At 39.5% G+C, this 11,895-nt stretch overlaps 1 protein-coding gene across 1 annotated transcript; it reads right to left on the bottom strand.

Moving 5' to 3' along the window:
- Positions 1-257: 257 nt before the first annotated feature.
- LOC127110673 (uncharacterized) lies at positions 258-1,589 on the bottom strand. Its single transcript, XM_051046158.1, has one exon. The coding sequence runs from the start codon at positions 1,587-1,589 to the stop codon at positions 258-260; it is 1,332 nt and encodes a 443-aa protein (XP_050902115.1).
- Between the last annotated feature and the right edge of the window lie 10,306 nt (positions 1,590-11,895).

Genomic DNA, 11,895 nt, shown 5'->3' with positions numbered 1-11,895 from the left:
TCGATTCAGGGTGACGAAACTGTTGATGAGAGAACCGAGTATGAGACAACCGGGAGACACATGAAATGCAAAATGTGATGCAAAATGCGAATGAAAGATTTCATGGAATTCAAGCATTTACGAATATCGCGGAATACCACTGGGTTCTTTATTTATTGATTTAAAAATGGATTACAAATAAATATTCTTAAAAAATCTTAACAAGAAAATAGCTAAATAAAAGCTACGAAAGCCCTAAGGAAGCATAGTCCATGACTTCAACGAGTAGGCGGAGAGTCGGAGAAAAATAAATCCTCGTAGATTCTTCTCTTTTTGTAGGAAAGCACTTCTTCATTCCTCACCTGCAGCTGCCTTTGTAGCTCTTCATTCTCACTGACGAGAACCTGATATTTATCTTTCCACGTTTCTGCCTCATGTTGTGCTCTCTTCAAAGCGATTTCCAACTTTTCAGCTTCGGACATGAATACTAAAACAGGTTCTCTTCTCGGAGGTAAAGGATCTTGGCGAGGATAAGGCATCTTCAGCTTGATGGCTCTTTCCCAGACCCAACGAAGATAAGGTTCCATAGACACACAATTTGGCTTTCCCAAACTTTCTTTGGCCTTCTTGTGCAAATGACGCCAAGCAGATACAATCTGATCTTGAAGTTCTTTGTCACCCTTAAAGAAGATTTTCTCCACATGAACACTTTTAGGCGGTTCTTTCAAGGGATACCCTAACTGTCGGCGAGCTAGGAATGGATTGTAGTTGATTCCTCCATTAAAACCAAGTAAAGGTACGTTGGCAAAGTCTCCACGGCTGTCAATAATTAGTATTCCATCATACACACGATTATACCAAACGATGTCCGAGTGTGTCAGTGCCATGACCCTTGGTGACCAAAATCCCTTGTCAAGACTCAAAAAAGACTTGGGCAAGTGCGAAATAAACCACTTGTATAATAAAGGCACACAACAGGTGATCATTCCTCCACCATGAAAATTCCGGAGATGTATGGAATGATAAGTGTTACCCAATAACGTTGGTACTGGATTGTTCTTCATGAATATTTTGATGGCGTTAATGTCAACGAATCCTTCAAAACATGGGAAGAGTAGCATTCCATAAATAAGCAAAGCAAGGATTGTCTCAAAGGTAGGCATGCTTAAATGATCAGCATAATATTGGGCTTTCTTGATTAAGAAATGTGTAGGTAACCCTACAGTTTCGCCTTTGGCGATCATATTGCCTTTGATGTCGGACACCTTTAAGAATATGGCTTTAGCAATGTCTTCCTCTTTAGGGTCCTTCTCTAAGAAAGGGAACGGAGACTTATCCAAAATAGGTAACCCCACCAACTGAGAGTACTCTTCTAAGGTAGGTAATAGTTGATAATCTGGGAACGTGAAACAATGGTAATCCGGATCATAGAACTGTAGTAACGTAGAAAGAAGCCCATCCTTCACTTGGATTCTCAATAAGGATAAAAGCCTTCCGTATTTGTCCTTGAACCTCTCTTGATCTTCAACCAAGGCTCCTAGCTTCCTTAGGTCATCCAACTTAAAATTCTTAAAAGAATATTTCAAGGTGTTTCTCTTATTGTAATCCATGGTAGCCTGTGATGTTCATAAATAAAGTTTGAATTCCATGAGATGTGATGCGATATGATGTTTTATGGATGTAATGCACATAAACACACAAAGTCCTAGGTTAAAGGTATATGAGCGGAAGTCAAGGTCTACCCATCCCACAGAGGTATGTACTATAGGGTTAATTGTACCTGCGGAACAAGGGTTCTAAATCGGTTCCCAAAGTCATCAGTCCATCTTTCGGATATTATCAATTTCCCAATTGACTCGGTGGTTAATAATATTCTCAAGAGAACCTCTTTTGAGTGTGGTATCGCGTAACAACTATTTTGGGATTACTCCCTCATAGTCCTCGCACTACGTCCTAGATAAGGACAAGGTGGTGTTAAGTTAACTACGGTCCCCAGTGTCATAGGCTCCCATCGAAGATAGTAAGTGTCTTCACGATTACTCGTTCAACAGAACTACCTTTCAAAAGGGCCTCAACTGAGCGGTGATTCTCAAGTCGGCTTGGTCGGGATTCAACTCCCTATAAGCTTCGTTGAATCTATCACCTCCTATGGGCTAAAGGATAGAGTGACCTAAAAGAGACCTAAGGGTTAGTCCTAAGTTTACTCGGCAAGACGTCGCATCTTGTGCCTACATATCCTGACGGGGATGGAATCAGAGTAATTGTAGTTCCCCTCGTAAGGGACGTTAGAAACGTCTTGACTGTGGTCAAGGTTTCAATGGGGAATAAACGTATCTTAAGGACACGCTTACGGGGAGTGAGGAGACTCCAATCTCTACGTTGAATTTGTCAATTAAAATTAGGGTTGAAATTATTAGGGATTCCACGGCGGGAAGCCCTACAACAGAGTACGGCGACTCTTTAACCTAAAGCTAGGGTAAAGGGCATTTGGGTCCGCTGCGGGACACCTAAGCTGATTAGGGTTTTGAAACATTCAAAGGGTAAGGCTATTGACTCGACGGTCAAACGGCTAGACCTAATTCCTTCGGAAGGGAAAATAACGGTAAAACATGCAAACATGGCAAAATATTATATGGCAGAAATAAAGTGCTGAAAGTAAAGAAAGTTGTCGCGACGATCACTCGCGTAAATTACAAATCCCAAAAAAATGAAAAATAAAATAAACCGCGACCATGGCCTCACGTGAATTACATCCATGGAACAAAATAAACTGAATAAATATTAATCGGAATTTAAGCATGATCTGAGGAGAAACACAGAGAACATTAGTGAAAAGTTAGACAAAAATCAACGGCAAAAATGAAACTGCTAAATAGAAAGAGAAAAATACAATTTTTGAATTTTGTTATGGTTTTATTATTATTTTAAGGAAAAACCCATGTCATATTTTTAATTATTTTACAAAAAAAAAAAAGATCTATTTTAATTTTAATTTTTGCATTTTAACGATAAGAAAGAAAATTAATTTTTATTTGGAAAAAAAGCTAATTCTTAATTTAAAACAAGGATTTCTAACAAGTGGACCTTTTATCCTCACCATTAATCTAACTTTAACCAACGACTCATATTGCTAATGAAACATTTTTTTTAAATCTAGTAAATTAATAATAATAACTACAGGTTATTGTTAAAACATGTTAATGGTATAAGGATATTTTTTACTATAAATTACTAAAACAAATTAGTTACAATAAACCTATATAAAAATCTACGAACTACTTGAGGAATCCCGGTTATTAAACCCCTACTAATTTTCCAATATTAATGTTTTAAACAAATAGCGTTTATTATAATAAAACAATGAGTAAAACAAAAGAAAAGTGGAAGATAGTGAAAGACAGTAAAACAGAAACAGATTAAAAGGCTAGGTTGTCCTGGTTAGGGTTTGACAATCCTTTTTCCTCTTCTTCACTTCCTGCATGTGTGCATCGCAACCACGGACGCTTTTCCGAAAGCTTCTTTCCCCTTCTTTTCCATTGATGCATGCTCCTATTTCTTCTTCAATTCACTATACCTAAACACGAAACATAAAGAAATCATCCGGAAATTAGTAATGACCGAAAATCTATATGTGTTGATGGTGAAGAGCGGTCGGTGATGAGAACTTTCTGAGGCCTCTGGCTGCGGCTTCGACGGTGACGGTTCGATGGCTTTTCTTTGCTGGGTTTTGCGCCGTTTCCGTTCGGATCCTCTTCTCTTTCGTGTGGTGATGATAATGAACTCAGAAGAGTTTCTGAGCCTTCACTCCTACTTGCACCGTCGGATCGTTATTCTCAAGGTTTGCTTCTTTTTCTTTCTCCGTTTGGGATCCGAGGTGATGATGAAGGAGCGGATGCTCCTCTGAACCTCTGTTGTTGTTGAGCCGCTGCGGCGAGTTCTTCTCTTCGATCCCCCCTTTTTTGAAGAACCATGTGAAACTTTTATACTTTCGTTTGATGGGCCTAGACGATTTTGCGATGCCGTTGCGAACTTAACGCCTCTTTTCAGGAGATATATTGGTGCTGAGTTTGACAGGATCTTGTGTGGTTTTCTAAAGTTTTTTTAGATTTGCCTGCGTTGGTTTGAACTGTTGCTGGAATGTTGTTGCTTTTTTTTTGGAAAAATACTATTGCTTGGATTGTTGAACGGATCCAGTGGATTTGAAAACTTGTTAATTAAACCGGTTCGATGGACTGGCTTTCTGAACTGTTTTTCTGAACCGGTTTCTGAATTGGTTTTGTTTGAACTATTTCAGCTTGTTGGACTTTTTGTTGGAATTGTGTTTTTTCCTAGGACGATTGGAGTTAAGGTCCCATTTGGGGCAAACCGTCCTCCTGAGAAAAATCACTTCTCAAACCGGCTTTTCAAATAAGCTCTTTTTTGTATAATCTCTTTTTGGCCAAGCAATCTCAAAATGCAATTTTCCTTTTCATCTTTCGGTGCCTTTCGATAAGAACAAACATCTGCCCTGTTCTGGCCGAGGTCGCGAACCGGACACCCGATGATAATATCTCTGAGGGTGTCAAATTAACCGATTCAAATTACTTGTTTTGCTCATTTTGCAGGTTTGAAGAGATGTCAGAAAAGTCGGAGAATCGGAGCGAATAGAAATCGGACAGTTTAGTAACTTAGGAATTTTATGATTCTTTTTGTAGAAAATGTACTTTATTATTTTTGTAATTTTATGTATTATTATTTTTGTGTAAAGAATTAATAAAAATTCCTTATTTTGTGGAAAATTATTATTATGATTATGCAAAACAAAATGAAAACCACTGCATATGCTGTTTGTTTAAAATTGGAAATAGAATTAAAATAAAACTATGAAATAAAGTTATATTATTTTTTAAAATGAAGTTATCTAAAATGAAATGAAAACTTAAAACGGGATTAGTTATTTTAAAATGAAATAAACTTAAAATGAGATGATCTATTTTTTAAAAATGAAATGAAATATAAAATAGAATTAAATAAAATTAATTTAAAATAAAATGACGGTACAATGCAATATGGTTATCCGACTAGCTTCGCTTCCGACACCATTTCCGATTAAAATCTCTGAACCAGATCAAACAAACCAAAGTTCCTGATTACAGCTCAAAATTCAAACTTGACGGCCGGATGTGAACAAATGACCGTTTTACCCTTCATAAGCTAAAGAGCGCACCACGCGATATTTCCTGCAAAAATCAACCAACTACAAGAACTTGTTAGTAACTAGTTAAATGCAAAAATGGAACAGAATGCGAGATGATTCGACTAATCTTAGGGCAAGATTTGGGGTATTACAGTTGCCCCTATTTAAATAACTTCGCCGAATGATTTGAGCGACGTAGGCTCGAGAAATCATGGTGAAAGGGATTTAAATATAGATAACCGAAAATTTTGCCCTTAGATGCAGTGATATGCAATGCTATGGACAAAACAACAGACTATAATGCTGACAACGCCATGAATTTAGTATGATGCGTATGATGGCATGATAATTGCAATGATGCAGACGACACTACGACATAAGTAACAGACGCGACAAATAAACCACCCTGGGGAATACGACACGCGGGGATGACAACACGACACTGGGGAATTCTAAAACGATGGTCAACTGGTGCGAGCGCGACCAATTGTCACTTTAGAGATAAACGGTAAGAAAAGGGATCCTCAAATGGAGATGGCACCGGCGAGACGGCCTCCACTGGGCGGAATATCTAAGAGTCATTGTTCAACAGGTTCAGGCGTGACCGGCTGATACTTCTAGGATAAAGAAATAAAAGTGGATCTGTATGAGTGTAGGATCGAATACCAGATTGCCGGAGCATTGAGCAAAGAATAACATCCGAGCTTCTGGAAACTTTCCCTCGTGACAGGATCAAATGGAATTTTGGGAATCTATAACAAGATACATAGGGTAAAACCGGCTGTATGCTAAAATAAATGGACTTTAAATAGGAAATTCCCTAATAATCTTCTCGGGAGAGAACTGACACTTATCGTTGGAAGGGACTTAGATGCCAAAACTGGATAAGCTCTCAAATAAAGAGACTGTTGCTTATCTGAGGATAATAGGCTGGAAATTAAAATTAAACCCCTTCACATCTCAGGTTTGTGCTCCCTGATCACGATTCGGTTTCTTCTTTTACTAAAGGATAAAACGAACTTCTTCATAATTCAAGATTTTGTGCTCTCCTGAATATGATTCAGCTCCTTCTTTTACTAAAGGATAAAACGAACTTCTTCATAATTCAAGATTTTGTGCTCTCCTGAATATGATTCAGCTCCTTCTTTTACTAAAGGATAAAACGAACTTCTTCATAATTCAAGATTTTGTGCTCTCCTGAATATGATTCATCTCCTTCTTTTACTAAAGGATAAAACGAACTCCTTCATAATTCAAGATCTGGTGCCCTGAATATGATTCAGTTCCTTCTTTTACTAAAGAGTAAAACGAACTTCTTCATAATTCAAGATCTGGTGCCCTGAATATGATTCAACTCCTACCTCTCCTTTCTTCCTTAACGACACAGGAAATGGAAACCAAGCTGCTCGATGGAGATGGCCACTTGCTGCTACCTATGATGAAGATAAGATTAACTTCTCAGGCGAGAAAAATGACTTATACGCCAAATTAGCGACGATAAGTTTCGCGGATGAGCATTGCGTGTAGAGGTTGTAACATGTAATATAAATTGTAATGAAAGTTGCAATGAATTGATAAGCTTCTTGTATGAGAGTTGTCGTTGATCGATTGTAAAGTGTAGGATTGTAAAGCGATATACCGATAGGCTTCTCGGGTGAGAACAACCGCGTACTGGTTGCTGCGAGATGTACTGATAGATTTCCCAGGTGTGAACTATCGTGTACCGACAAAGGATTGTAATGGATTTTCTTGAAAGATAGTGCAAAATAAATGCCTATCCAGGTATGTTTGTCGACCAACGGGACCGAAGTTCAATCTAGAATTGGGCTAGAAAGAATTGACAAACAAGGCTCCATTGAGGAAATGAGCTCAAAGGGGGAATACCTTATCTTAGCATGGAAAGGTAACAGAAATAACCATCGTCCACGAGGGTCGAACTCGATGGGGATTAACTGGAACCAGATAGTCTTTTATGCTTAGGGCTTACGATCTACTTGGAGAGAGCAGACAAACCCAGTTACTTGGCGGTAACAACAACGGATAAGTATAAATAGAAAACACGCAAATGCTGATGAGTATGTCCCTGTGTATGAAAATGTCGTGTAATGAGTATGCTATGTTCAGGCTAAGGCCTATGCATATACTGACAAAACCGACTGTCATACCCCAAAATTTGCCCGTTGATATTGCAAGACATTTTACAGGACCCTCCGACTTATTTTGCAAGGCACCGACTCTAATGGAACAAAAGCCCAGCTCACAACAGGCCCAATCCAAGAAAAGGCCCAAACCAGCTTGCTCGCTAGGCGAGCAATTCCTTCGCCTAGCGAACTCCTCGTCATGACACTCGCCCCAGTGAAGCGCCAGATCCAGTAAAAGCCCAAAATAGCTCGCTCGCTAGGCGAACAATTCCTTCGCCTAGCGAAGCTTGCGAATATCAGAATTTCTGGGCTTCATTCTGAGCCCATTAGGTCATAGCCAGAGCACTATAAATAGCCAAGCCTTCTGTCACGAAAAAGGGGAAGAAAAACGGAGACGGGAGAGCGGAAACGGAAAAAGGAGAGCCCTAGCAAGCAAACCCTGATACTCACTGGAGGCAAACCTTGAAGGAACTCGACGGCACCAAGTTCTACCCCTGCCCAATTCAATCCGATTTGCCGATTCGAAGGCACAATTCAGCTGCTAACAGGTTTACATTGCTATTATTGTCTTATGTTCTTATTTGGCATATAGCTTCATGATTAGATTTACGAAATATCTTAAGCTTGGCATGTAAACTTTAGTAGGTACCTGCATACCTTAATGATTAATCATATAATTACAGTAATGAAATTCATGAGGCATAAAATTGGTTGGGATTATGCTGATATCAAATTCAAAACCAGCAGTCGCTCGCTAGCACATCGCTAAGCGAGCCGGTAGCGAGTACTCGCTAGGCCTTCGCTAGGCGAAGCAGAGGCGAACGGGACAGAGGCTGCTTTGTCTCTTTGCTGTTCTATCTTATGTTTATCTAATCATGATTTATTATAGTTCTGCATCATTTGGCCTGAGTTCATGACTGTTATGTTTATTTTATGGTGCAATTGTCAAATTATACTTTATCTCAATGCTCTAATCCGTGTGTTGAATTGTGTAAAGGCTTGCTTATTCTCGAAGAAACGGCCGGCCAGGTATTCCACCTTATGTGTGGAATACCCTTATGGAGATTCACTCTGAATTACTCAATTGATTTTAATGTATTTTATGGCGAAGATCCACCCTAATGGCTTAATTGTTCTTAATGCATTGTTTTAATATGGACCTAATTACCTACTTGATTACGGCTACCTAATTAATTATAACACATTGCCTTTAAATAAGTGATCTTGGACCTCTCTTTGTTACCTCACGATTACGTTATTCCGGGCATGTCCCGCGAATGTAGGGATACACTTAGCAAAGACCCTTCGGTTAAATCATCATAAAATAAATCATGGTCCCTCGGATGTTGCCTTCGAATGTATGATTTCGTCCCTCGATGACCCTTCGGTGTAGCCTACGGTTAAAGGATGATCGTCCCTTCGAATGCTAAGGTATCCTTACAACTGTTGCTTTCAATGACCTATCGATGACCCTACGATGACCCTTTTACATCCAAAGGATAAAATTACTTACTTCTCAATAGTAAGGACAGTTTTACCCTCATAAGGATAGGAAACGTTCATAACGACCTTAGGAAGGTATAACTCTCAATTACTGGATCATAACCTAAAACATTTCCCACCCCTCACACTTTGCAAATCCTAGAAAATCACCACTTGGTATACATTCATACTAGAATCATTACCAAGTTACATTTTTCTAAACCGTTTTTCAAAATCAAACGAGATAAATACTTTGTACACATTCATACGAGAATCATTACAAAGTTAAACTCTCTTTTTCGAAACATTTCTTAAACAATTCACGAACACTTTTCAGACAAAAATATAAGTGATCCAGCAATTAAGAGCCCATGGATAACCATGGATACAAAGGGTGCTAACACCTTCCCTTTGTATAATGTACCTCCCGAACCTAAGAATCTAAATTAAGGTCTTTCCTGTTCTTTTCCACCTTTCCTTATTGGATAAAAGAAAAGTCGGTGGCGACTCTTGCTAACCGCGACATTGCGATTAAAAAACACAAAAAGTCAGTTCACCGTATGACAGAACTGGCGACTCTGCTGGGGATGACTACAAGAGAGGTTACCTTAAAAAACAAGATCACTTATTTAAAATTGTCTGATTTACTTTTAAGGGATTGCTTGGGTATTCTTGAGTGAAAGATCCTACACCCGGATCTAGTGTACCTTAGGTAAGTAGCAATAGATCATCGCGACTATCCGGCGTATACTGGAATGGTTAAAATGATGGCTACGGTTAATGTGACACTTTGGATGTCCTGATGCTCCTCATGTTCACTTGAGGAAAAATTTGGCTTCCGCGTGGTGTCATTAAAGCATTAACCAGACCTTTAGAACCCTAATTGACTCATCCTGGCCATTAGAAAGTAGTGAGATAACTGACTTCGGTTCCGACTGGGGTTGGTTGAGACTCGATACTACACTCCTTGAGATTGGACTTTAGGGAAGCTTCGGTCAACCACTTGGTGTTGCACTGAAGTGGACTTGAAGGAAGGTCAATGATTGGAGATCCTTTTAGAACCCGGTTACTATTCTAGGACAGGTTGAACCAACCAAACTTCAGTGGGGAGGGTACTTACCTATGGAACTCATGCAAGCCTCAAAACTTAGGAATGATTGTTGTGTGACTTGCTTGTGCGTGTTATTTACTTAACATCTTAACATCATAACATCATAACATCATAGCATCATAACATCATAGCATCATAACATCATAACATTGTACTAACCATTTCAAGGACTTAGGGGTTTAACTTTGCTTTGTTTGGTAAGGCTATGGCTCCCAGGAAGACTATCCGGATTAATCTTGTAGCAATCTCTCCTCAACTCAAGAACTTAGTGTCAGAACTTCCCGATCATGCCCAGTTCATCCAGAAGCATGGTTCTCTCCTCAATTTGGTTACCACTGGTTTCAAAGAAGATATGATGAGAGTTCTATTCCAGTTCTTCGATCCTAAACATCATTGCTTCACCTTCCCAGATTATCAACTGGTACCCACATTAGAAGAATTCTCCAGGTTGCTTGGGATACCTATCCTTGATCAAACACCTTTCAGTGGTTTAGAAAAGATTCCAAGGTCTGAAGAATTTGCCGCAGCTTTACACATGACAAAGCCTGACATTGAAACTAATTGGGTAACAAGAAGTGGAGTTAAGGGCTTACTTGCCAAATTTCTGATGAAGAAAGCCCGAGAATTCCTAAAGGTTATGCATGTCCATGCTTTCGAAGATGTTCTAGCATTACTGATATATGGTTTGGTGTTATTCCCTAATCCAGACCAATTCATAGACATGAATGCTATTAAGATGTTCCTCACTCATAACCCTGTGCCTACCTTGCTCGGAGACGTCTTACATTCCCTTCACACTCGTACTATGAAGAGGCAAGGGACTCTCATGTGCTGCGTACCTTTGTTATCTAGGTGGTTTATTTCGCACCTCCCTCAATCAGTCTTGAAGAGTGATCAAAATTTGAAATGGTCTCAAAGGATAATGGCACTCTCCCATTCAGACATCCGCTGGTGTTCTAATCTCAAAGAAAATGTTACCCTCATCGACCGTTGTGGAGAATTCCCTAATGTACCACTCATGGGGATAAGAGGAGGTATTACTTATAATCCTGCCTTAGCCCTACGACAGTTTGGTTGTGCTCGAAGAGATGGTCCACATGAAATGATTATTCAAGGTACAGTGTTTGACTACGACAATGACCCTCAAGGTCTCCGTCAAAAGTTTGTACGAGCTTGGGGCCTGGTGAAAAGAAGCACTTTAGGACAGAAAAACTCTATTCCTATGGAACCTTATCTCAGATGGGTACGAGCCAGAGCTCGTGAACTTGGCATGCCATACCTTGCAGTCGGACCGCCGATTGATGAACCAGAAATTGAAGGGGATGTTTCTCAGATCATTCCTTATCCAGATATGCCTACCGATATGGAGGAATTGAAGAGATCCTGGACCTAGTTGAGAGAGGAAAGGGACACTTTCGAAGCTCAGTTCAATGCAGAAAAGAAGAAAGTACTAGAGCTCACCAGCCAGCTTAATGAGGAACGAAGACTCAATACATATCTTCGCCCAAAAAGAAGCCGTCCCTGGGAGGCTTGAGCTTTTATTGTATTTTTTCCTTATTGTAATGAACCTTGATTAAAAAAAATTATTAATAAAAGTGTCTCTCTTTTTGGTAGTCTACGCAAAGCTAAATTCCAAAAGTCCTTGAAAACATTTCATGCATTGCATAGCATAACATAACATTGCATAACAGGTATTCCAAAAGACCATATTCTCACGGTCTTCCTCTTAAACAGAAAAATGGATCTCGAACAAACTGTCAAAGATCTCCAGACTCAGAATGCTCAATTCAAGGAGATGATGCTAAGCTTATCCAAGGGGCAGGAGGAACTGAAGGCTCTTTTGGTCGAAAAGAAGAAAGACAAGAAAGCTGTGAGTTTCATTAACCCGGGAAGAAGGCGTAAAGGACAGACCGCAGGAGTCAAGTTTGGAATCCCGAATGGTCCAGAAGAGGGGGCGGAGAATGATTCAGAGGAAGAGAATGCTGATTTCTCCAACCCTGAGGATG

Source organism: Lathyrus oleraceus, chromosome 1, assembly GCF_024323335.1.
Source record: "Lathyrus oleraceus cultivar Zhongwan6 chromosome 1, CAAS_Psat_ZW6_1.0, whole genome shotgun sequence".
Taxonomy (NCBI): Eukaryota; Viridiplantae; Streptophyta; class Magnoliopsida; order Fabales; family Fabaceae; genus Lathyrus; species Lathyrus oleraceus.
This window is presented reverse-complemented; position numbering and strand designations above follow the sequence as displayed.